General features: G+C 42.1%; 2 protein-coding genes across 2 annotated transcripts; both read left to right on the top strand.

The window, feature by feature from the left end:
* Positions 1 to 532: 532 nt before the first annotated feature.
* Positions 533 to 7,978, top strand: LOC309393778 (protein piccolo-like; the record flags this gene model as incomplete). Its single annotated transcript, XM_081956274.1, has 6 exons — positions 533 to 925; positions 1,097 to 1,205; positions 1,983 to 2,050; positions 2,481 to 2,692; positions 6,437 to 6,487; positions 7,943 to 7,978. The coding sequence occupies exons 2-6, from the start codon at positions 1,099 to 1,101 to the stop codon at positions 7,976 to 7,978; spliced, it is 474 nt and encodes a 157-aa protein (XP_081812400.1). The 5' UTR covers positions 533 to 925; positions 1,097 to 1,098.
* A 987-nt stretch (positions 7,979 to 8,965) lies between these two features.
* LOC309393777 (protein piccolo-like) lies at positions 8,966 to 27,057 on the top strand (the record flags this gene model as incomplete). The annotated part of the gene is made up of 11 exons (XM_081956273.1): positions 8,966 to 8,985; positions 10,361 to 10,454; positions 12,499 to 12,570; positions 15,063 to 15,243; positions 16,436 to 16,630; positions 18,050 to 18,232; positions 20,603 to 20,792; positions 21,372 to 21,439; positions 22,543 to 22,677; positions 24,097 to 24,242; positions 26,138 to 27,057. The coding sequence occupies 11 exons, from the start codon at positions 8,966 to 8,968 to the stop codon at positions 26,276 to 26,278; spliced, it is 1,425 nt and encodes a 474-aa protein (XP_081812399.1). The 3' UTR covers positions 26,279 to 27,057.
* Between the last annotated feature and the right edge of the window lie 500 nt (positions 27,058 to 27,557).

Raw genomic sequence — 27,557 nt, 5'->3', positions numbered from 1 at the left:
AGAACAATTAATCAGTGGAACAGCTTGCCTCCAGAAGTTGTGAATGCCCCAACACTGGAAGTCTTTAAGAAGATGTTGGATAGCCATTTGTCTGGAACGGTATAGGGTTTCCTGCCTAGGCAGGGGGTTGGACTAGAAAACCTCCAAGGTCCCTTCCAACTCTACTATTGTATTATTGTATTGTATTATTGTATTATTGTATTTTTTTTCCAGTCGAATTACTTCCTCAGTATACAAACTCCTTTACCTTACTAGAACATCCTTTTCCATCTCATATTCTTCCAATTCCTGTACTAAGGTATAGTAAAATCTTTTATTCTACTACCTGTAACACTGTTACAGTGTAACAGGGCTTTGTGTTTTGTTTTGTGTGTGGGTTGTGCATGTTTGAATACTACCCATATAAAAACTAGGGTCAGTCTTACCACAAGGCATGGTATGCTTCTGGTTTTGGGTGATAAAACTGGGAAGAATTTAGGTTGGAAGAGACAGGCATGTGTGATGTGGCTTCCCTTCATCTCCTCACATTCGTCCAGAACAGGAATTTTAGTCCTGACAGAATTCAAAAAACGTTTGGTCTACTCCCTGTGGAATAGAAGTCTACCCTGTTTAGACAGCTGGTCCTGATGAAAAGAGATCAGTGTAGGTACAAAATAATTGGCAAGAAAGAAAAATTATATGGGAAATATTCATTTGGCTCTACTGATTTTTAATAACATGAAACTTACACCCACATTCCAGTTTTGAGCCTCTGCCTCCATTTAGATTTTTCCTACCACAAAAAAGTCCATGTTGGTCCCAATGACTCCTGGATGCCACATTGTGCCAACTCTTCCTCCCTCAATTTCCTTTTCCCCTTTCCCTCTTTATTTAGTTTATTTGTGAGACAGAAATTTTCCATGAAGTTTGGAAACAAGGTAACAAGGTAAGCAAAATTTAAAATTAGCATGATTCATGTGCAGTGAAAAGATTTTGATCCTATCAGATCAGATGCCAGTTGCACTTATGCTACACACAGCTGAGGGACTTTGCTTCAGGTAGGTTTTTAGAGTCCGTGGTGCTGATCCCAGAACTTGCCTTGTGCCCACTTTCCTAGGCATGCAGGTGCTGGAGTGGAACGGCTTTCCTCTGACGGGGAAGAGCTATGAAGAGGTCCAGAGCATCATCGGCCTGCAGAGTGGGGAAGCTGAAATATGTGTAAGACTGTGAGTTTTTCTTCAGCTGTTTCCATTATTTTTTGGCTTCTCATGGTTTCTTGATTCACAGTTGTTAAGTTGCAAACTGCACTTTATAATATTTGATATGAAAAGAAAATGAATGTAATTTTAAGTATTAAAGGAAACTTTCCTTGTTCCTTATAGTAAACTGATATAAAAAGGAATGGCATTAATGAACCTGGGCTAGAAACTTTGCATCCCACTTGAGGCAGAAGTGTCAAAACAATATTAATATCAGAGAACGTATTGACTCATTTTGAATTGCATAATAATCAACCACCATTTTGGGGGTGGGGGGATTCTTTGGCAACATTTAAACTAAATGGGTTCACAGTATATTCTTTATTGCAAAAATGTTCTTATCTTGCATTACACTTAGATAAAAGGAGTTCTGGATTCAGTGAATTCATAAATTCTTCAACAAACTTGTGGAAACCTACTAGATCTATAAGTACAAGAATATGGTTCAAAGATAGGTGATTGTAACGCGCCCTGATTCATAATACTGGGGTGGGGGAGTTTGACACATACGCACAGGTGGTTACTCATCTGGATATTGTATAAAGTGTATGCATGTCGGTGTAAACTACATTTCTTCCATTCATAAATCTACCCTCAGGGTCATCCTTCTCAGACCACAAAGTATCCCAGAGCTACTTAAGGTAGCCATGTTCTGCAGCTTCATCTCATTTATCTATCCGATTATGATCATTGGGGATCCGGACAGGGTTCTTTTTGTCTTAGGTTTGTTGTTCCTCCTTTCAGGAATATCAGCATGCTGCCAGGTGACGAGAATTCCCAACATATGGAATTGCTTCAGCCGGGAAAGACAGGTAAATGACGGCACCTAACATAGGTGACTAACTGAGGTGGGAAGGATTTGGCTGCCGTTATACAACTTGTAGCTTTTGAGTTTGTAGCAAGTGCAGAGGAAAGGACCGAAGACCCTGAGATGCGCCATTTTTCCTTTTCTTAAAGAATGTTACAAAATGTTTCGGGTGGAACTAGTTTGGTGCAGGGAAGTTCCATCTTTTCTCCCCAGGTGGGTTGATCCAGGCATCCCGCTTGGTTCCTATCTTCCCAGAGATAGTTTATCTGGAACCCAAAGCGTGAAATTCCAATGTTTATTTGATTTAATATTCTGGATTTTTTTCTGGATATTTTCCAGTTTGTTTCCTCCTATTATAAAAACTGAGCAAACTGTAGGTAGATAGGATCGTGTTGTATGCAGAACTGTATGACTGTGAATTCTTGTGCTTGCAGTGGATAAAACGAAATCTCCAGGAGTCGATCCGAAGCAACTGGCTGCAGAGCTGCAAAAGGTTTCTCTGCAGCAGGCTCCCCTGGTGGCCTCTTCAGCCATGGAGAAGGGGTCCCACGGGCACTCGGGGACAGCATCGGCCACCTCCAGCTCCGTGCCCAGCCCTGGGCAGCCTGGCTCCCCTTCGGTGAGCAAGAAACGGCACAGCAGCAAGGTAGGAAGGCACTTCACCCTAGGGAGGAATAGAGGGTAGGGTGAGAGGCTCTTTTGCCTTCTGCATGGTCAGCCAGGCGGGGAGGAAGAAGCATTAGGAGGACTCATTCCTAGGTGATGGCTTTGGAGACCTCCTCTTACTGTGATCACAGGCCTTCTCCACACACACACACACACACACACACAACAGTTGACCCTGGATGGGGGTGGTGGTAAGATAAAGGGGGAGTCCCAAGTGAACAGAGCCAGGGCCTGCGGCTGATGCTTTGCAACGCAAGGTCTGTCACCAACAAGGCCCCCCTCATTAATGAGTTGATCTCAGAGGGGGAGCTAGACCTTGCAGGGATAACGGAGACCTGGTTGGGCCACGAGGGTGGTTTACCCCTCGTGGAAATGTGCCCACCAGGTTTCCGGGCATTCCATCAGCCCCGGGCCCTGGGTAAGGGTGGTGGGGTGGCAGTGGTTATGCGGGAATGTTTAGAGCCGAGGGAGTTCACTGTCCCTCAGATACCCGGGTGTGAGTCCCTCGGTGTGAACTGGGGCCCAGGGAGGCAGTGGGGCTTGCTGATTGTATACTTGGCTCCTCGCTATGCATCAGCAGCCCTGCCCGAGCTCCTCGAGCTAATCTCAGCGACGGCAGTTGAGACTCCCAGACTTTTGGTCATGGGGGACTTCAACTTGCCGTCAACGGGAGCGGCTTCCGAGGTGGCTCGGGAGTTCATGGCTTCCATGACGGCCATGGACCTGACCCAATTAGTGCAGGGCCCCACTCACGAAGGGGGCCACACACTGGACCTCATTTTTGTATCTGAACAGTGGACGAGTGATCTGGGAATAGGGGACTTAGTCATCACGCCCCTGTCATGGTCAGACCACTCATCCCTCCGGCTGGACTTCCCTGGCGCTATCCCCCACCGCGAGGAGGTGGAACCAGACTCTACAAGCTGGTACCGCCCCAGGCACCTGATGGAATCGGATAGATTCCAGACGGAGCTTGGGCCAATCCCTGTAGCCTTGTCCCGCTCCCGCTCCGAGGACCTAGTGACTGCCTGGAATAGGGCGACGACTGGGGCCTTGGACCGGGTTGCGCCTTTGCGACCTCTCCTGCGGCATCGACCCACCTGGGCTCCTTGGTTTACTGAGGAGCTAAGGGTGATGAAGCGCCACAGGAGACGTCTAGAGAGCAGGTGGAGGTCCTCACGCTCCGAATCTGACCGAACACAGGTAAGAGCCTATTTGCGGACTTACCTTGTGGCAATAAGAGCGGCCAAGCGTAGACATTGTGCTGCCCTTATTGCGTCCGCGGATAACCGCCCTGCCGCCCTGTTTCGGGTGATCCGCTCCCTTTTATCGCAGGGGACGCGGGAGACACCCTTACAGGGAAGAGCAAAGGAGTTTGGGGAATATCTTCAGGACAAAATCGATCAGATCCGGAGTGGATGGACCTCCGTCAGTGGACCAGACGAGCCGTCAACAGCGAGTCTTGAGAGACCATTCTGGGAGGAGTTTGACTCTGTTGCCCCTGAGGATTTGGACAGGTTGCGTGGACGGCTGCGACCCACCACATGTTCAATGGACCCGTGCCCCTCCTGGCTGGTACTGGCAGCCTGGGAGGTGACATGAGGCTGGCTTCTGGGCCTGGGGAACGCCTCATTGGGTGAGGGTTACTTACCAACCGCCTTGAAAGAGGCGGTGGTGAGACCCTTGCTCAAGAGACCTTCGCTCGACCCAATGGAGCTAGCTAATTACCGTCCAGTCTCCAACCTCCCCTTCTTGGCGAAGGTTGTTGAGAATGTGGTGGCGCAGCAGTTTCCACGACACCTGGACGAATCCGACTATCTAGACCCACGCCAGTCCGGCTTCCGACCCGGGCACAGCACTGAGACAGCCTTGGTCGCGTTGGTTGATGATCTCTGGAGGGCCAGAGATAGGGGTTGTTCCTCTATCCTGGTCCTATTAGACCTCTCGGCGGCTTTTGATACCATCGACCATGGTATCCTATTGCGCCGGTTGGAGGGGATGGGAGTCGGAGGCACCGTTTTGCGGTGGTTCGGCTCCTACCTCTCCGACCGGAAGCAATGTGTGTTGACAGGGGGGCAGAGGTCGTCCCTGAGGCCACTCACTTGTGGGGTGCCGCAGGGGTCGGTCCTCTCACCTCTCCTGTTCAACGCATATGTGAAGCCGCTGGGTGAGATCATCCGTGGCTTTGGGGTTGAGTACCACCTGTACGCTGATGACACTCAGCTGTACATTTCAACCCCAAACCACCCCAACGAGGCTGTCAAAGTGATGTCCCGGTGTTTGGAAGCCGTCGGGGTCTGGATGGGGGACAACAGACTCAAACTCAACCCCTCCAAGACCGAGTGGCTGTGGGTACCGGCACCTCGGTTCAGCCAGCTGACACCATCGCTGGCCATAGGGGGCGAACAACTGTCCCCTGTGGAGCGGGCGCGCAATTTGGGCGTCCTCCTTGATGCCCGGCTGTCAATGGAGGACCATGTGGCAGCCGTGGCAAGGGGGGCGTTCCACCAGGTTCGCCTGGTGCGCCAATTGCGCCCCCTACTGGACCGGAGTGCCCTGCGCATGGTCACTCATGTGCTGGTGACGTCTCGCCTGGACTACTGCAATGCCCTCTACATGGGGCTTCCCTTGGGACGCATCCGGAGACTGCAGCTAGTTCAGAACGCAGCCGCGCGGGTTATCATGGGGAGTACACGTTACTCCCACGTAACACCGCTCCTGCGCGAGCTGCACTGGCTGCCTGTGGCCTTTCGGGTGCGTTTCAAGGTATTGATTACCATCTTTAAAGCGCTCCATGGCATAGGACCTAGTTATCTGCAGGATCGCATCCTACCACACACGTCCCTGCGACCTATCCGCTCACATAGGGAGGGACTCCTCCTGGTGCCGTCCGCTAGGCAGTGTCAGCGGGTGACACCTAGGAGTAGGTCCTTCTCTGTGATGGGCCCAACCCTCTGGAATGACCTCCCCCCCGACATTCGAACCACCACCGACCTCCGTTCCTTCCGTCAAAAGTTAAAGACTCACCTATTTCAATCAGCTGGCCTGGCACTCTCTTAGTTTTACCTCCCGGGGATTTATTTTAATTGGGTTTGGGTTTTTAATTGGGGATGTTTTTTAGGATTTTAGAATATATTTATTTCTTGTACAGCCTATCTCCTCCATCCAAATGTATTTAATTGTTTTATGATTGTATTTTTATCTGCATTGACTGTACACCGCCCCGAGTCCCTTTTTGGGAGAGGGGGCGGTCTAGAAATCCAAGAAATAAATAAATAAATAAATAAAACCGCTTTGAACTCTGGGAAAACAAGACAGGGTATATACTGGTACACTGAATAAATAAGTAAAGTATAAGTCATTCTATTTACCCAGGCCCAAGCCTTGGGTGTATTTGTATAGGCAGAAACACTAATTTCATATTGTACTCTGATCACAGAGATTCTGAAGTTTATAGTTTCTTTTTATAAAATAAATTATGGCATATATCAATCTAAAATTATTAATAAATAATCACCTTTGAGACAAGGCATTAAAATCAGAATTACTACAGGAGATATCACCTTTTTACAAAGTTTCATTTCAGCTCTGAAATTTTCAGCCACCGAATGAATGATTCATTAATCTTAACTGTATAAATTTAAGAATGCTGTGATAATTCTAATCCAGTTGTAAAGAGAGACAAATAACAACCGGTGTTGGTTTACTTGTTTTTAAATGACAGCCTGCTGAAGTCTCAAAGGGGGGTCCCCATCCCATAACCGGAGAAATCCAGGTAATGGCCTCATATTAAGTTATTTACCGTTTACCTTTGTTGTTAAAAAGGATGAAGTTAATGTTTGTGGTTTGTACTTTGGGATAAGGTAACAATGCAGTGATAGAACAGTTTGATACCTTAATTGGGTTATTCAGTAAAAGATGCTTTTTGTTGCACCTTTGTTAGTTCACCTTGCAAACGGGGGGGGGGGGAGCCAGGGAAATAGGATGTGTTTAGACGGAGGAGGAGGAGGAGGAGGAGGAGGAGGAGGAGGAGGAGGAGGAGGAGGAGGAGGAGGAGGAGGAGGAGGAGGAGGAGGAGGAGGAGGAGGAGGAGGATATTGCAGAAGGCTGCTTCACTGTTGACTAGATTCTATTCCTGTGCCTGTAATAGATATTCTGGTATTTTTCATGACTGGGATCAAAAGAGATACCTACTTAATTCCGTTTCATTCCTTCCTAGGAGACTGTTGCTCCTGCCCCAACTCAGTTCCCTAAGGATGTAATAAAGCTCAGCATATGTTCATGTAGTTTATAAATGAATATCAATTAATACTGCATGTGATGAAGAGCAAAGTTTTTAAAAAATCCTCACTGGATGCTACCCAGCCTTTAAGGTCCTTCATCATTCTAGTGACTAGAGAGTAGGTTTCTGGATTCAAACTCTTAGAATGGACCCAGAATAGAAGAATGGGCTGTTTGCACCACAGGAGCTTTGCTGACTCAGTTTTCTCAGTAGAGTCAGGCCAAACTGCCCTCTGGAAGAGCAAGGACAGTGGACAGCAAACAGGAGCATTCTTATTAGGGCTGACTTTTTAATTATGCAAAGCATTTTATGATCCACTGTCTATAATTGCTGTAACCACCTCTCTGTATTAAGCTGGTTAATATTCAGATGGACAGCCAGGCTGGGAACTAAAAATAAGTCTTGTATAAATCACTTGTGTTGGCACCGCCACCTTCTGGAGATGAGCTCGACTTGACAGAGACTTCACCATTTGTGCCCAGCATGTGGCAGCACTCAGTCAACCTCCCCCCATCCCCAGAATTAACTCAAATACCGTATGCCAGGGGTCCCCAACTTTTCTGACTCCACGGACAGGCAGCGGCTACAGGGGAGGAGGGGATGGTTTTATGCACACCAACAGAGCTTTGCACGCCCGCTCTCTGCTTGCACAGCCCAGTTCCCAACAGGCCGCGGACTGGGACTGATTAATGGATGGGGGGGGGGGTTGGGGACCCCTGCACTCTAGTACTTGGCTTAAATACATATTTCCATTTTTCTTTCTTTTTAGAGCTCATTTGGTTGAAGTGAATTTCTTCTAAGACATTTTAAAAGAAGCTTAGAATTTTCATCAGTTATGCTAGCTATCAGGGCATAGTGGGGAAGAAAGTTGTAAACACATAATTTTAAAATGACTTTATTTTCAGAAGCAGTTCAGAAATAACTAACATGAATTAATATTCTCTTTAGCTTCAAATCAACTATGACAAGCAACTTGGCAATTAGATTATTCATGTCCTTCAAGCAAGAAATCTTGCTCCCCGTGACAACAATGGTTATTCTGACCCTTTTGTCAAAGTTTACCTTCTACCGGGAAGAGGGTGAGTGGAAGGACATTTTCACCAATGCAACAATTCTCAGTTTTTCTCTTTTTTAGACTCCTTTTGTGACCACGTAAGCAGCATTTCCAGCTTCAAGGAAGGCCTATTGAATGATTTTTCCATGGAGTTTGGTTGTCAGTCTTGTTAATCCCTCTCTTGTCTGATTGTTTCCTAAGTAGCCCCTCTTTTCCTCCTCTCCCAAGGTCAGCCACAGGTTGCATTACAATTAATGAAGAGAATTAACGTAAGGAATTCTCTCCTCTGTACATTTTCTGCCAGATGACACAATATATTCGACCTGATGAAGTGGGCTGTTACTAGACCCTGAGACCTCATAAGGATGCTTCAAACTAGGTTCTTTCCTGTCCTTCCTGTGGGAGAGAAAAGGTCAAATCAAATCTGCTCCCAGTGTGGAAAAAACGGCAAGTTCCTTTTCTCTCTGACAATGGGACATTGGAATTTGTTTTAGCCATAGACGAGTTAAACCAGGATCAAGCTACAATTCAGCATTCTGATCAGCTATCAGTTTCTCATTCTCAGATATGACAGCTTGTTCCAAACCAGAAATAAAATCTTCAAAGAAAAGATGAATTCGTGAATCATAATTTTGCACTTTGATATTATAGTATTTATCTATGATTGAGATCTTGTAGACCTAAACTGCTAATGCTGTTATGGGTGGGTGGGTGGGCTTTCAGTGTGTGTGTGTGGGGGGGTTCTATTATGATGTGCCCAGTCTGCGTAACATTTCTTCTTTCTCAATTTTGAGCCTCTTTTAATATATGGCTGGCATCATGCTTTATCTCTTTATCTCCTCCTAATCTTTTGCTTCCTGTATCCCTTTCTATTGCTTTTCGATGCCTTGTTTCTTCACCGGGTTTGCAGTCAAGTCATGGTTGTCCAGAATGCAAGGTAGAGCCCTTTATTCTTTAACTGATGCTCTGTGCATGAAAACATCCATATTGTGTATACTCACTCACCTGCCCAGAATTCCAGTGATTTATAAAGCAGGAAAGAAAACTGCATTTGCTCCCAAGAACGGCTGATCTGATTATTGATGGCCAGAGGTGAAAAATTTATAATAGGCAACAAATTGACATAACAGCATCTTATGTTACCATTACAGGATTAATTGTGAAAGATCACAACTATTTTAATATCAGCAGAAATAATAATCCACTATCAATTAATAATTATTCTGAGAGGCTGTGTCCGGTAAGGAACCAGACTCGGAACCAGGAGATGGTGAGTTCTAGTCCCACTTTAAGCCTGAAAAGAGGCTGGATGACCCTGGGCCAATCATACTTTCTCTCAGCCCACAAAGTCAGGCTTGGGCAAAAAGACAGCTCTCATCACAACTGAAGGATCAACACAATCTATCTGGCAAAAGCAGGCCCTGAACTTGTGAGAAAACATCAGGAAGAAGAAAAAAATTGTTCTGCTTCTCTAACATGAATTGCTTGCTAGCAAATGCAAATACTGTACTGAAAAATCATTTTTATGCATAAATTGTAGTTTTCCATTTTATATCAGTTTCTTTGGGGTTTATGGGATTCTTGCTATATGAGTTAGTATCCAAATAGAGGTCAATTTTAATTGCCCCCTTTTTTACGTATTTGGATAGATCTTAGTAAATCACTTGATAAGTAAAGCATCCTTGATCCATCAACCTCCGAGACTAAGACAGCTGTTTTGGGATCCTGCGAAAATGCTCCAAGCGCATTAAAAATGTCTTTATACTGCATGCTTTCAAAGGTCCCTCACATAATAGATACACTATATTGCAGTGACACTACTTACGTAGCACATTCAGATTTAGCTCTTTGCTCACCTGCTGTATCTCATTTATCACTTCTGCATTTCTCTGCAAAAATTAATCTGCCTAAAGAAACCAATGTTTTTTATAACCGAGCTAACTTATTAGAAATTACTATATTATTTTCCGTATGAGAAGGGATGACTTAGCTTTAAAATGATGCAATAATTTCAGTTCAGGGGGGATATTCATGAAAGCAATAATGCCCTGCAAAATGTGCATAATCCTAAAATGTAATTAAAACAAATGCTCAATAGAATATTATCATTTATGCTGAAATAGATCTAGTTGTAGTTGCAGTTTACTTTATTGTCATTGCACCTCGTACAATGAAATTAAATGCCATCTGAGGTCATTTGACTATAGGAGCCTGAAAGTTTAATCATCAGATGTGTTAAAACTGTTTCTAAATTGGAACAATAGGAGACCCATGAAAGTAATATTATGCTCTGTTCGTTTGTTTCACTTCAGCATTGAGAACAAGAGAAAGACAAAATACATACAGAAAAGCTTGAATCCTGAATGGAACCAGACGGTTATTTATAAAAGCATCTTCATAGAGCAGGTCTGTGGCTAAAGGAGGTTTTTTTCTTCCTGGGATAAGAGAATGTCAAGAGGGAAACTGTTTCCATAATAACATCCCCTACATCCCAACAGCATGCTGTTCGTCCATTCCACTGTGCTCAGACAGACAGCCTGGAGGGGGATAATAATTTTTTTTCTACTCTGAAAGAAGATGATCTTGAACCAGAGACAGCTGCTTCCCCCAAAGGAAGTGTTGATTAAGATAAATGATAGGCAGAGATTTAAATCTGAATGCAATGCCCAGCTTGACTATCTTGTCCGCCAAAAATTGCTAATTCTGTGTAAAACTAGTTTTGGAGATTTTCCAGTTTTCCACATTTCAAACCGCGAATTGCTCAGACCAAAAGAACTAATTGAATTAATAATTACTGATTATAATTATCTATCAAATAAAGGATCCTATTTATGAAAAATAATCCATCAGTTTCATATACTTCCTATAAAATCTGTCTAGTACCCAAAAATCCTTTTCATACACAGAAATATACTGCACAAATTCTCCTTTTAACAGGAATGCCAAAAAAGGGGTCAAATTGACACAGGTGGCACAAATGGGGTGGATAGCAGATTTGGGAGGGGAGGAAAAAGAAAGAGGAGGAAAAAAGGCTGGGTGGGAAAGTTGTTATTTCTCTTTTCTTGGCCTTGACCACACATTGTGTTGAGTTAAAAGATATTGGCAAACCAGAGTAATTTCAGAGATGAGCAGCCAAAAACGGCACATGCCTTTTGTAACAAGAGTATATCTGGATGTGTCAGGTATATTTATCTACAGGGACACTTAATAACCACCTTAAAATGTTCAGAAACCTGTCAGGGATTACAGAATAGGGGACAGAATAGGGTTCAAGAAGACGGGATAAGAAGCAAATGATAAGAAACGCATTTTCAGTTGTTCATCAGGAAAAATTCTTAAGAAAAATTTGTTCAGCAGCAGAGCTAAATTCCTTCGGGCTCGCCCCAATTTTAATAGTGGCCAGATGGGCCTGTCTGATAGGAATATTATTGGGGTGAATCTCTGCGTTGAGCTGAAGGTCAAACCGGAAGGTTTCCAACATCTCTCCCCACTCACCTGTTCTTTGCAAGGCAGCCTGTGGAAGAAGAAAAGGGTGTGTCACGGCATGCTTGCCTGATCTCTTCTTCCTTTGTATCTGAATGCATCCCTCTGAACGTCAGTGACGGCCATTCCGCCTTTCCTCTGGTTGCTCCGCTTATCCCTTGGTAGAATCTGGCTGGCTTTTCTAGATGAAGAAGATCAGTAAATAAATAGATACACGGAAAAGCAAGTTAAAGGAGAAGCAACTGCTTTAACTCTCCATGCTTAGCAAAATGTAAAGAATTGTTCTGGCTCATTGTAGTATATATTAGTGGGACGGTATTATCAATTATGCATATGCCAATCATTCAAGACCCAAACTGACTGATCAGTTCAAATCAAAATACAATATATCAATTTGATCTAAAGAAATTGTCAACTTCAATGAAGTTGATTCTGTCAATTTGACTGGATAAAAAATGGGTTACACATGTATAGAAATCTAATAAACCTCCAGATTGATTTAAAAGTGTCCAATTTAAATTGAATATTCAATTTCATGGATTCATTGGATCAACACGCCTTTCAATCAAGTCTTTAAATTAAAAGGTCAGTTATGCCATGATACCCTTATTAAGTACATTTGCTGTCACCTTCAAAAAAAATTTAAGACATTAAGAAAGAGGTGACGGAGCCATCTGTCCAAGGTCTTTAGCCAATTACACTCAGAGCAGTAGTTGGACAAGACTTCTTCTTACACCATTCCAGATAGCCACTCACATAGTCCACTATGGGATGCCCCTGGTCAAAGCTTGACCAAATAACTCCTCCACTCAGAATTCGTTCCAAAGATCTCCCTCCCACCCCCAGGTCAATGTGAAGGGAATGATTGCCGAGTGGTCACCTTGCCAATGGTATTATTCAGTGGAGCATATTTTGTGGGCTGGGTGTGAATTGCACAATGGGAGCTAAAATTTATTATCTTTTGCAGCTGAAGAAGAAAACTCTAGAAGTCAGTGTCTGGGATTATGATAGATTCTCCTCTAATGACTTCTTGGGTGAAGTAAGTTTGCTATTTTCCTTAATCTTTCTAATTTTCCCTTTCCCCACATGGCAATGGAATCACATGATACAGTTTTTAAATCCCAAGAAATGTTCGTCTAGATAGAGGCCCTACGACAGAGACAGATGCACACTAATGTCTTGTGACATTCATCCATTTAAGAAATAATGGATTTCATTGTTTTTGGCTTAAACCCATCTAGTAGGATTTAAGTATATATTAACAAAGCCATCATAGCAATTAACCCTTGTTTCTTTTTAAAAACCGAGTTAGCATAGGCTGTAAAGTTATAAGCAAAATATGATTTCCATTACAAGTTCAGTCATCTCCCGTTGCTCAGGTATCATAACAACTTTTTCCACTCATACATCTTGGGTAACCTTCTCCTAGGCCAGGGGTCGGCAGCCTTAAACACTCAAAGAGCCACAAAGGTCCTAACCGGAAGCCCCCTGTTCAATTCCGGAGCAGACTGGAAGTCCGGTTCCCCCACCATAGAGTCTCCTCCTAGCGTGGCATCCTTTTTCCTCTACCTGTCCTAACAGAAAGCCCTATCAATTGTGGAACTGACCAGCAACAAGAAGCCGCGGCAGAGGGATGGAAGAGCCACATGCTGCTCCAGAGCCACGGGTTGCTGACCCCTGTCCTATCCCCTAGGATCTGTCATAGATTTAAAACATAAACATTCATGTTTCCCAAAAATATAAATGAAGTATACCGTGTTTTTCAGAGCCTAAGACGCAGCTTTTTCCCTCAAAAAAGAGGCTGAAAATCTGGGTGCGTCTTATACACTGAATACAGCATTTTTTGCCTCCCGAAACCCCACCCCCTTCACGAAAATGGTCATGCATAGCATTTAGGAGGCTTTCAGAGAGCTCCTGGGGGCTGGGGAGGGCACAAGTGAACATAAAATGGGCCTTTTTTGCTCGTTTTTTGCTCCCCCATCCCCCAAGGAGCACTCTACAAGCCTCCTAAGAGCTAGTCATGCCCTTTTTTTGGGGGGGGAAATGGGCCCGTTTTCGTGAAAAACGGGCCATTGTTGGAAGTTTGCAGAGTGCAAAAACTTTTTTAAAAAATTTGCCTCTTCAAAACCTCGGTGCGTCTTATACTCCAAAAAATACGATAATATATAAAAATACAAGTACAAGATTGTCTACTAATAACGCACTATGGTGAAGGCTGAAATCATTAATGTGTTGCTCCTGTATTTTGTGCAACTCGGGAGGAAGGGGGTTACATTTGCTGCCCCTATTTTCCTGACACCACCAACAATTCTGTGAGATGAGTTATGCTGAGAGAGAGAATGACTGACTCAAAATCACCCAGCCAAGTTTCATGCTTAAGGCAAGAGGTTATGGTCTCACGGTTTCTATTTCGGCACCATTAACCACTGTAGAATGTTTGACCATTGTTATAAATTATGAACTATTTATATTTTATTTACTTTTTTAAATTATATAAATTGCCACTTCTTATGTTAGAAAAGTTGTTTGAATAACATTGACTTGAAAAAAAATCTGAAATGTAAAAAATTGCAGACATGATTGGTTTTATCCTGAGCCCAAATAAAAAGCAAAATGACATGAAAGATGTTTTACAAAGTACTTTTTTTATTTAATAAATCTCATTTTTAAAGAAGGTGAAATTCTGGAGAAACTACTCAGAAACTTTTAAGATATCCCAAAGGGTGTGCATGAAATACTTAAATGTCTCTATTGTCTTCTGCTCTGGCTGAAACCAACATCCACTGCTCATACCTGCAATTCCGCTCCTTCCATCAGAAACTTAAAACCCACCTGTTCCAGCTAGCCGGCCTGGCCTAATTCCAGCCTTCCCACCTCAGTTTTGGTTTTTAAATTTTATGATTGGTTTTATGGGTTAGTTTTAATTGTTATAAATTGTACAGGGGTTATTTAATCTAATTTTAATGATGTATATTATTGTTTGGATGGGTTTTTTAAATTTATACCTGTACACCGCCCCGAGTCCCTCCGGGGAGAGGGGGCGGTCTAGAAATCTAATTAAAATAAATAAATAAATAAAACAATCACTCTGAGAGGAAAAAAAACCCTTGTTCTTTCTTGGAGTACTTTTCTCTCATCAGCGGTTTCCTCAAAACTGTCAATCATCACTCCAGGGCACAAACCTGAAGGGACTCAGGCCCTCCAAGACCTCCCGTCTAGGCTCATGAGCAAGGCTTTCCCCTTTCAGATTCTTTTAAGTGCTCACCTGGTGCCATATAGTTGGAAGTAAACCTGTCTCCATTTGTGTTACCCTTTCTTTCCTCTTTTCTTTCTTTCTTTCCTTCCTTTCTTTTCTCTCTCTTCTCCCTTTCTAATCTCCTGAAACAAGGACCTTGCACACAAATACTGAACAATCATCCGAAGGGGAATGTTGTATCAAATGAGCTTGGAGCGAGTGTTGAGATTCAGCGCACCCAGAATAGTTTTGCTTCTACAGAACCAAATGTTTGCTCTCTTTCTGTCACTGCTTAGGTCTTAATTGAACTCTCCAGTGCCTCTTCCCTGGATAACACTCCCCACTGGTACCCTCTGAAGGAGCAGAGTGAAAGCATTGACCACGGGAGATCCCATTCGGGGCAGAGTAGTCAACCATCTCCGAAACCGTCAGTCATCAAGAGCAGAAGTCATGGTATTTTTCCTGATCCATCAAAAGGTAAGACTTCCACCAACTACCCCTCTTTGTGGACAGCAGGGTAGGTTCTCCTGGTAACCTCTGGCTTCATGGACCATTTGATGTGAAATCAGATGTGAGGCACAGGGGATCTCCTGCTCTACCCAGGAAGTTATTGCACTTCTTAAGTCTGATGGAGAAATAGCCTTCAGGTTTTGAGCCCATTGCTCCTTCGGAGGGTGGAACCCATTGGAGCCCCCCATGAGCAATTTGGTCCTTCCTTTGCCCAGCAGCCAATGGATGGCTGAGCTGCCTTGCAGCCCAGTGAAGTGGGTTTGCCCAAAGAGAGGGAGGCGCTGGGGGCTGTAGGAGGGGTGGAAGGAGACTTTTAAAAGGAAGCAAAGAAACGCATCCCAAGTTCTCTTTGGAAGTGATGGGGAATTAACAGAAGGCCACCTCAATTTCTGCCGATACAGTTTCCAGCCTGTTCTGGCCATGAGGTATTCAGGGAGTAAAGCTAAGCCCCAGAAGAGTTATGTTTGGTTTCCAGAAGGTCTCCTTTCTAAACTAATCCCTGGCAGGAACTCATGGATTGCTTCGCATCAGCCATTCTCAGCTTCAGAATAGCAATAGTAGCAGTGTCTTATTTTATAGGTGTAGAATTGCCACAGGACAAAGCAATTAAAGTGACTGAATCAGTTGAAAACAGGTTAAAAATTATCAGGAAGATTGTCGCCTGAAGGTTTTGCACTGGAGTTTAAAATTATGTGACCCCATAAGAGTGACTGTTAGAGAACTGAGCCGATTTGCTTTGGAGCCAGGTGAAAAGTAGAGGAAACTACAGTAGTAGAAGAGCCATCCATTTCCCCACCTTAGCTTCATACCTTTGAGGAAAAGGTGGCTTTGTAGCTTTGAATCTCCTACTGTTAGGAACCCCTGGGGTGTTTGCATCCAACGAAGCAAAGGCCCAGAATGTGCAGGTAGCAGGTGGACGTGGGGGCGGGAGTTTGTTTCTTCGGGGGCCTATGGAAGATTAGGGTTGGGCATTATTCCCTGCTTCTTATTCGCAACAACACAGCAAGGTAAAGTGAGAAGACTCCACCTATGGTTTTCAGTTGAGGGGTGATGGAGTAGAAGGCCTTCTATTGCATACATGATCACTCTAGGGCTCTGAGGTGGATGAAGGTTAATATACTGTATTCCTGGTATTTTTTCTCCCACAATTCTTGGCCAGATATGCAAATGCCCACCATTGAGAAGTCCCACAGCAGCCCGGGAAGTTCCAAATCTTCCTCCGAGGGACACCTGCGCTCTCACGGACCATCTCGCAGCCAAAGCAAAACCAGTGTCACTCAAACTCACCTTGAAGATGCTGGGGTAGCCATCGCTGCTGCCGAAGCCGCTGTCCAACAGCTACGCCTCCAACCAAGTAAAAGACACAAATAAAATTCCTCAGCATGGCAGCTTAATTCTCATCTGTGGCCTTCTCCCACCCTTCTCCCATCTTCCTGCTTGGCCATCTTCCCTGCTGCTGGCCTTTCCTTTCCGCTCTGGCACATGGTGCATTTCACCTGTTCAGTGTTCTGTCAGTTTGTCTGTAAATACATAGAAATACAAGATAGCCTATATATATATATATATATATATATATATATATATATATATATGTATATGTATATGTATATGTATATGTATATGTATATGTATATGTATATGTATATGTATATGTATATGTATATGTATATGTATATGTATATGCATATGCATATGCATATGCATATGCATATGCATATGCATATGCATATGTATGTATGTATGTATGTATGTATGTATTTGTGTTGCAACCCCTGGTATGCCTTATTTATCAGTACAAATACAACATATATATGTATGTATGTATGTATGTATGTGTGTGTGTGTGTGTGTGTGTGTGTGTGTGTATATATATCTCCCCCTAAACTGGTTGTTTTTCCAGCATGTTTCCCATTTGCTCAGTATGCTACAATCCTGCACTTCTTATGGGGAAGGTTTGTTGTGTTTTGTTCCTTTGGTGTCACTAAATGCCTCAACTAATTTAAATTTTATAGACTTTGTTTCCAGCTCTACCCCTACCTGAGAATTGTGGAAAATTTATTTTTAAAAACCCAGCACGCTAAATTTGAAAAGCAAATGGGGTAGACCTATTGTAGAATATCAGAATTTGAAAACCAAAATGAAAGAACGTATTTGGTTCAGTTTCATACTGGTAAATGTTCTTTCCTTTGTACAAAATTATTTTTTTAGAAATAACATACTTGAAATGTTTTCTTCATCCAATGATAATATTGTACAACCTCACAGACAGAAATTCATTGGCTGTGATTAAAATTAGATACTGGCTTTATTAATGACTTAATCATTAGCCCTATATTATATAGAGTATAAAAAATGTTAGTTAGCAATGAGGCTTAACAATTACAGCAGTATTTCTGTATTTCACCACGTGTAAATCATTCTTTCACGGAATTACAGGTTGAGGATTTAGTGTGTGGCAAATTAGTATAATCCAACTGTGGCAAAAGTTTGCTGTCTCCATGATAATTGGTGCCCAGCGACTGTTGCGTAATGCAAAAGGCAGGAAATAAAATCCTCTGTGTCTTCTTTATCCTTTTATTTTAATTAAAAAGAAACAGCCAGTTTAATTACCATTTACTGCTCTTCATGTGATGTCTCTTTGGAATTCAAAGAAACTTGCCTATTTAACTGCAGAAAAGAGAATCTCCCCATTTCTGTTTGCATGACTAACATTTAAGCTGGTTCCATCTGAGGTACATATTGTGGGTTTCCATTTCACCCATAACTGCCACAGCAGCCCATAAAAGCGGTCAGTCTAATCATGCCAGGAAGCTGCACAGACACAGCATAGCGGGCGTCCTCCCAATTCAAAGAACTCAGTCTGACAATCTACCTCCACCAGCCAGTGACAACAAAGAGCAAAGCCAACTAGCCCTCAGGAAAGTGATGTCCGATGGACCCTTCAACCCTGAAGGAGGTGAGCAGAAAAACACCCGGCTGAGGGACGCCTGGCCTGAACCGAAGGCCTTCTGGCCAGGCCTGCTAATTTGTTGCACGGTGAAGTTATTCCCCCGCTCGTAGCCGTAATGTTCCACTGGGTTTAAAGAGATTAAGATTTCTTAATTGCTGAAAGGGCTAGTCTCATAAAGGGTTGAGTCTTCTAACACAAAGAGTGCTCATCCTCCTCCAAAACTCGAATGCCTCGTGGTGATATTGCCAACTTAATGTCATGCATTTAATTTGAACTCCTTAAGCGTGATTAAACCAATCTTTTTGTATAATTAAAGACTATTGTGGCACAGAGGAATTACAACATGGACACCTTGTTGTTGTTTTGTTGCGTTGGTGCTATCACTTTGACATGTGCTGTGTATTCTGCTGTGAAAAATCTACCTTTCAAAACAAAATTCTTCCCCGGACGTTGAGTAGAAAGACTCCGTGAAGGCAACTGCTGAATATCACCTGGGGTCTCTTCATTTGTTCATGGCTTGGTAGACAAGAGGAGCTGGGAATTAGCTTGCTCCCGGCCTCTTTTGTATCCTGTTTGAAAAGGATAGGGTGGGCCTTCTTCCATTCCAGGCACCCAGAAGACCAGAATAAACAGGAGGTACACCTTTTCCTTCTCTTGGCTTTGTGTCCTCCTCTTCCCTGTCTTTGTTTAACCAGCCTCTGAGTGTCTACTGAGAAGGCCAATGTCATTCTAACTCAATAAGACGTTGACTGTGACCGGCTAGATAGGCTTTGTGCTGGATACACTGGCTGCTTTGCCCTGCAAACACATACAGTATATGGAGTGTCTGAGGACAATAAACCGTTCAGACGTGCAAAGGCAAACATGGAAATTTCAAACATTACTTGAGATCAAATAAAAAAGAAACAGTGTTTTCTGTTCAGTTAGTTTCATTCTTAAGCATATTTTACGTTTATTAAAATTTGGGACCATTAATTTTCTAAGGCTGTATATTTCCGGAATGTAATTATGTTAATATTCATCCAGTTTTTCAATTCTGTGTAAAATTTAATTGTTGGATTCAAGAATTTCTTACTAGCATTCCAGCTACTGAGGTACCTGGACTGTGCAATTTTGGCACGTTTCAACTGACTATAATACCAAGCAAAAACTCTAGGTAAGTCCTAGTCAGAATGTACCATAGCAAAATCATTAAAACGACCATTATAAATAAACCAATTTTATTCCTTTTTAGCCAATGCTTTCTAATAAAGCATCTTCCCTATTATCTTCAAACCGTGGATTACTCCATAGTGTCAATTTCTCATGTGATTCTACTTCAAGCTTTAATCCCTTTAATCCCTAATGAATATACTTAAAGCCTAAAACTTGCCAAGATTTCAAAAGGATCACACATTAATTTGTCCCCAAAAGAGCAATATTCACACACACACACACACACACACACCTCATTTCACAGGAATACAGAAATGAACAAGAAAGCCCAGTACTAAAGTTGAATGTCTGCTAAATCAGTGCCACCATCTTCATACCACAACCTCACTTTGGTTAAAGATATTTAAGGGCTTTGAGCCTGGCATAAACATTTTCTCAATGTTTATTTATTTATCTACTAATCTCTCCCCCGCCTTCTCCCATTCTGGCATCTCCCGAAGGGCTCCTTCAGTCGCAGGCACCTCCATTGCTCCTTCTCTCCCCACCCCGCCCCTATTAAGAGATTCCGGAGGTCAGCCTTGGTTCCAAAGCAGCTACAGCCATCCATATTTAATTCTGCAATCCAGCTACTCAGATCTTGCTCTGGTGGAGGCTATCTTATGGTAGAGAGAAACCCAAATCAAGCCAATTCAACATCTGAGGTTTGCAAGTGACTCAAGCTAGATCTTGAGGGGCTTCCAGAAAATAAAAGGAGCTGGAGCTGAAGAAGCCTCAGGAGGAGATAACTCCTTTTAGATCCTCCTTGTCCTCTCATTGCTGTATGGCTTGATGTTTCTAGAGCGTCTTGATTAGGTTGCAGGTAATATTGGTGGCTTTCATCCATGCCTCTCTTCCCCAGCTGAATGACCCCGCCTCTCACCCCTCTCTGCAGGGTTGCTCAGCTCTCCCTGGCCATGGTGTGGCCAGATCCTCCTCTCGCTTTTCTTCTTTCCAGGAAGATTTTCTCTACTCTTCCTATACATTGAAGCTTCTGACAGCGCAGCATAAGTCTGTCCCACTGGGAAAAGAAGTGGGAGAATAAATGTAAAATAAAATGCGCTGATATTGAAAAGAAAAGATTAAGAAAATAGATGATTAAAAACTAGATGAACTTTTAGCAGGGTTCTTTATGGGTGGCGCTCCCTTGTCTCTGTAACTCTTTCTACTTTCTACTCCATACAGCAAGGTCTACCAACCACAGGCCAGGAGAAAGCTCAGTCTCTTCCACTGGCTCATCAACCAGCACCTTTGGCAGCGGCTACAGTGTGGACAGTGAAGGAAGCAACGGCAGTGGCACCACCACCACCACCACCACCACCACCACCACCACCACCACCAATGGGGACAACCATCTTTTCCCAATTCCAAGAATGTATGGGCTTTTTTTCCCCTCATCATTTACTGTGTTTTCCCTAATCCCTGAGAAAAGGTGGTAGAATTGCTCTTCAGAGCTCTGGGAAGCAGCTGCCTTCCCTTCTGCCAAATCGTTCCGTGCTGCCCTCCTGTCCCACCTCCAGCCACTGAGTCCCCTCAAGGACAGCAGGGACACTCTTGAGAGTTCATTGAAGTACATGTGGGGGCTGCAAGTGGTTTCTTCCATTGGCAGCAGCATTCGGCCCAACTGGGTTAATCTAGTAAATTAAGCGGTCTCATAGTACCACTTGCAGGCTTTGGCTGGTATTTGGATGAGGTTAACAACGTGCATTGTCAAAACTTTAAAGCTGTGCAGTAGTTATGTATCAGGCCACATCTGGTAGCTCTTAGTGTTACCTTCTATTGCAAGTGATTCCCTTTTTCAAATGGGAATCAAAAGGCTTCCATATTTTTTAGTATCCTACTTGCTTCTCTGTGATCAACTGTTTTGTTTTTTTTTGTATTCTGTATATTTATATATTTATACATTTACAGAATCACCTTTATTAACAGCAGACCCACCTATGTTTTTCAACAGAGGAAAGATGAGCCAGAATGGACAAGAAGCCGTGAAGCAATCAGGGGTAGGATTAGCAGAGATTGAAGGTAAAGTGTCTTATCTCAATTCAAAATGAATTATCTAGAAGTCTGTAGAAAATATTTGTTGCTATTCTATTAATCTAAATGCTATATTTATAAGAAACTCTCTGCTTTATTGTAACCAAAAATGCTATGATGGTAGCAACAATAGGCCTTCCAGTGTAAACAACCTACTGTTAGTAAGAAAACATTATTCAATGCCAAATACTAAACTGCATGCATCTCCAATTAGATTGTGAGGAAGGGGACAGGGATGTGCAAGGATAATTACAACTAGGGAAGGGTCTCCCACAGGTGCTGGGAGATGACAAGAATTGCCATCTTGCTTGCAACTGTAGTTGACATCTTTAAAAAGGCACTGAGTTCATTAACCTCATTTTCTAATCACTTCTGGAAATTCTTATTATTAACTTCTTGCAAGCTATTAGAGAGCACTTCAGAATGACAACTTTGAAAATGCCTGGTGAGTTTGCCTTCTATCCTGAATGAAATGAAATTTTAATCATAAATTTAAAGATTGAAAGACTTTAAAATAAATGGCAAAAAGCTAAATAAGATTTTGATCTCAGGAAGTTATAAACAGACTAAGGATGCAGATAAAATTAGAATATAGAAATTACTACAATAAGATTTTAAAACTGATAAAAACCAAACAGCTTCTCATGGGAAATAAATAAATTTTGGGTTTTACAAACCATAACAAAAATAAATTGATTAATATAAAGTTGGTTTACTTGATCAAGATTAAAACAAGTCATATTGTTACTTCTGGCAGCCTTTTGTGAACTTTCTGCTGACCCGGCGATAGAAAAGATGATGTTTTATGGACTTGCTCATAGATAAGAGATGGGATATGGTATAAAGAGATAATTGTTTTTAATGGGGAGAAGTGAAATTTGTTTATACTAGTGATGAAGGTTGGAAGTCACTTCTCTACAATTGATTTTTTATTTATTATATTTTTCATTTTCTCATTCTTTTCTCTTTCTTTTTTTCTTTTTACTTTTTCTGTGCCAAATTCTGGGATGTCAGGGATAATCCAGCAGAATAGTAGCATTTCCTTTCAGTATAACTAAATTAATTTTGCTTTCTTGTTTGTATTATCACAGGTAAAACTCAGGTGATGGGTGAAATAAAGATTGCTTTAAAAAAGGAAATGAAGACCGATGGAGAACAGTTAATAGTGGAAATCCTGCAATGCAGGAATATAACTTACAAGTTTAAATCTCCAGATCATTTACCAGGTATCCTTTGTTCATGAATCGGTATTTTAGTATATTTTTAAAATAATTAGGCCCCAACTACATGCTATATTAATTACCTTAAATTTGGCAATAACATGGCGGGATTTTTGCCATTAGATGCAAAGGGGGAAAATATTATTTTCATAAATTGAATGCCCCTTTGATGCAAATGTTTTCCATGTGCAAAAGTTAAGTTGATGATCCACCCATAGGCATATCCAGGGAATATCTTGGTAGAACTATTGAAGTGGTTCTCCGTTATATTTTCCTGTGAGGTTTTTTTATTATTCTTCATAAAAATCATAGAGCTGGAAAGGACCTTGGAGATTATGTAATCCAACCCCTATTTAGTGCACTAACTTTTTCCTATCCTGACATATTTATCTCTGTAAAATGTCAATTATTCAAGAGTTTCTAGAGCTTTTGGAAGGACCGGTCACCCCTTTCAGCTATGTGTCACCTGTAAATGTCATCTTGGCACCAACTTAGGACAGAACATAGTGGCCCCCCATGAATACTTCCTTTCAAGCTAACGTCGGACCCATTAATCAGTAGATTTGGGGATCTGATCATTCAAACAACTGTGGACCTATGATCAGAAGATCTGATGAGGAAAAAAATCTATTTCTGGACCCAATTCTAATATTCCTGTTTCAGCTTTTGTGGTCTGGTTCAGAGCCTTTTCTGTCCTTGGCCATTTGCCCCAAGATTCTTCATAGTCTTAGCAATGTCCCATTACATCCTAGCTAGAGATACCAGGAAGATAACAGACTTCCTGAATCATCCTATTGTGGGTCCATACACTGACAGTTCACTGTCTTTCAAAAGAAGGAGAGGATCATTCCCACACAACTTTATGCCTCTACTTTCTCAAGGTTGCTCATGGATTTCCCCAATCCATAGAGAGGTTGTGTCCAAGTATCTTTCGCATTCTTCCATAAAAAGGTTTGCTGAGATTACAGTGAAATGTCATCCCAGGGAAGAGACTGATGCAGGTATTGGAGTTCTTGCTTCTCTTGAGTTATTTAGTTCCACTTACTTATTACTGACTCATTGACTCATATCAAATCAATCTGATACATACGATTCACATTAAAACCAATTCACACGGTGAACTGAATGATCCAATAAAGCTAGTTGGGTTGACCGTTTTAATCAGGTGAAGGCCACTTTGTGTAATAGAATAATATCTAAGTGCAGAATTTTATTCAGTAAATTCCATAACCTTTGGGACAGCTTTGGAATCGTAGGGGGTGTTGTGAAGCTCAAAATACAGCCAGAGGTTAAGATACTGAGCAGCGGAATAGCCAAGAGAAGTCTCTTTCAAATCTTTATCTGACGTAAGAATGTTTGCCATTCTGAATCAATGACTAATCTATGAGTGTTCTATAAAATAGGCCAAACTATCTGTTTCCACAGATTTATATGTAAAGCTCTACGTTGTCAACCTTGGGACTCAAAAGAGGGTGGTGAAGAAGAAGACGAGAGTGTGCAGGCATGACCGAGAGCCTTCGTTCAACGAGACCTTCCGATTCAGCCTGTGTCCCTCCGGCCACTCGCTCCAGGTACTTTGCTCGCTTCCTTCCTTGATGCAGTGCATTCAGCCCTCTCATATATTTGCATTTGAAATTCATCTTTTATTCACTCACCCGCCTCTAATATTTATACTTTACTTACTTTACTTTATTCATATTTCTAGACCGCCCCCTCTCCCAAAAGGGACTCTATTTCTAGGAATATTCTCCCAATTTTGTTAGCTATTTTTCCTATTTCGGTAAAGCACTTGACCAATTCTTCCAATTTTCTCCACAGAAAACCATGTTCCCATCATTTCCATGCTCTTCTCCTTAAGCATAAGTGCATTTTTCAAGTGATGTTTTGAGTAGAAAAATGAGAGGATGATTTTTAGAAAGTTCTCATTTGAGGTTATTGTAATCCCATCTTATTTCAGTTTTTTAAAAAAGAACAAAAGATTTTGAAGATATTTCAGTTATCCTGTAGATCAACATTAGCAACAACATTGACAAGTTATCAAAGCAGTTGTTGTTGGTAGTTGTATTTTCTGCTTTTGCTTTGGTGGCTTTGTAACTCTTTGGGTTTTTAGGGAAAGATGTGACAATATTTTCCAGTCCTGAGCACCACTGTATGATTACTCATGACCTCAGCACCTCCCATCTTGACTTTGGTGCACTTTAAGGGCGAATAGTCTTGTAGAAGAAAATATGGCTCACTTTAATGTCCTCCAAATGTGACACAGTCATAACTAGAAGGTACCTGGTTGAGAAAAATTGACCTAAAGTAATTGATTTAAGATCCTTTCTCTTCTCAGGTCGATAGCTTAGTTGAATGGTTTGGCTCTCAGTATACATAAAAATATAAGTTGTCCCTTTGGGATTTTCCGCGACTGAGATGGCAGTATATCTAAAATGAATTACTGAAGCCTACATCGATAGCATGACAACTTGGGTCTCTTGCGTAAACTAACAGTCTGGCATTCTATAGCCAGACCACAACCTGGTCTATCAGGGGAGGCTCGCTTATGCCACTAGGTGCTTGATTCCAGAAGTCTGAGTCTGAGCCAGACTTTACCTAGCATGTTGCGCAAATCTCCATCATCCTCATCAAAGTGATAAGTAAACATAAAAGTTTTTTCAATGAAGATTTATTGTGACCCTCCTTTATCACACAATGTTTCCCTTTCACATAGATTTCATGATCTGTACAAACTAAATAAAGAAACAATATTGTACGAGAGTAGGCATATTATGGATTATTTAATTTATCTGATGCATTTTGATGATTTATATTAATTTAATGCTATTTCTTAGAGTTGGATTTTGTTTGTTCTTTGTTTTATTTTTGGCAGTCAAAATCAATTATTTGATATCCAATTGAATGGCTGCAGATTACCTTTCTTATTCATGATTCTCAATTGTTGTTTTATTATTATGAGTTTTTTTTCTATCTTTTCTTTAAAATTGCCAGTTTTAAACAGTTGCCAAAGAGTCACCAGATTGCAGGCTGGAGCTTGAAAGCACTGAGGAGGGAGTATGTTGCGTGTGGACGTGTGTGTATTATAGTCCTTAGCGCCGACGTCTTTCTTTGTGATATAATAACTTTCATTGGATGAAGGAAGTTTCCTATTAACTGCCTTGGGGGGCGGGGGGAAATGGGCCATTGCTCAAATAAATGACATACATGATGAATATATTCCATGGCAGTATTGAGCTACCAGGTTGGACATGAGCCCATGTGAAATGGTTGTGCAACAACATTTTTTTTCTTCAAAGAGTTAACATGACAAGAGCATTTATTTTTATTTTTTAAGGGTATTTTAAATGCTTGTATCTTTTTAATCTTGTATGAAACCTATCAATTGTATGAAACCTAACCAATTTTGTTGTATTTAAGTACAATGACAATAAAGATTACACTTATCACTTTCTGCGTTTTTTCCTAGGTTCTTCTTGTTTCCAATGGAGGAAAGTTTATGAAGAAAACCTTGATTGGTGAAGCATATATTTGGCTTGATAAAGTGGACCTTAGGAAAAGAATTGTAAACTGGCACAAACTTTTAGTTAGTTCCACACAAGCCCATTGAGTTAAGAGGGCCTTGTTTGATGTCAGACCGATCAAGCTGGAAAAGTCTATTTGTGTGATTCCGGGACTCCACTTTGACGTTAGGCTTAGGTAGGTTTTGCCAAATATGAAACAAGTAACACATGTGCCGGGCTACTTAGCATATTTTCATGAGGGCTAATCCACTGGTTTTACTGTGTAAAAAGCAAGAACAAGACAAGACAGCCAAAGAAAAACATCACGCTTGGCTCAGATGATAAAATAAATCCACTTGAATAATGACAGTGAACTGAGGGTTCAGTGGTGTTAAAACCTTTGTAGCCGTGCAGTCAAGGAATGGTAAAGCCTGTGCTCCAAGGCTTTTTGCAATGCGGGAATTCTGGCTGTGTTTGGAGGCAGACCGACTCCCCGAGAGCGGAACCTGGGTGTTTCTTGTGCCATCGGAAGGAGGGCCATTTTATGCAAAAGCACCCGGGGACTGCCTTCCTTCCTAGCCTCACCGATCAGAAGATTACTCTCCTCCGTTGTTCTGTACTTCCAGAGCGTTCAGAGTAAGATGGTGTGCCTCAGGGGCAAGTGGCAGTATCTTTTATTTTTACTTTAAATAGTAGCAATGTTTGTATTTCTTTTCTTGGAGTACCAGTTGTTCAGAGTAACAATTTCAGTGTTTCTCCCGTGAAGAATGCAGAATCGTGATCTTAGGATATTAAGTCCAAAGGGGGAGAGAGAGAGAGAGAGAAATGAGGGGAGAGGAGGGGGAGGGGGAATCAGGATTTGTTGTACAGTTGCCACCATAGCATGAAATAAAACGTAGCCCTGAGTGTGTGGAAGAAGCCACCATCCTTTCTCAGTCTCTTGTTTACAAATAATGGAGTCCATGATTCAAAGGGCTTCTAAACAAATATGGCTGTCGTTGGGTGCCACTGTCTGTCGGTCTTGCTGTTGTCGACTACAAGGAACCAAGACTCAAAAGGCCGGTAGTTGGAAGTGATCCAGGGTTTAGATTCACTCACAGTGCCAGTGGCTCTTGGCTCATTCTGCAATTATGAATTTTCTTTTTTTCATGACTTCTAGAATGCGGTGCCATCGTCCTTGGTTGGCGTTGGGGCATATTACAGACTTCATCCCAAGCACACCCCTCCATTCCTAAGGGCCGTTCTGCTGAAGAAAAGCAAAGGGCACGGAGAAGGCCTTGCAGGTCTCTGAGAGGCAAGCCCACGTCTTACTTCCAAAACAGCAAAGGTGTTTGTAGAGAGAATCATAGAATCACAGAGTTGGAAGGGACCTTGGAGGTCATCTAG

Source organism: Natrix helvetica (assembly GCF_964273705.1).
Source record: "Natrix helvetica genome assembly, chromosome: 5".
Lineage (NCBI taxonomy): Eukaryota > Metazoa > Chordata > Lepidosauria > Squamata > Natricidae > Natrix > Natrix helvetica.
This window is presented reverse-complemented; position numbering and strand designations above follow the sequence as displayed.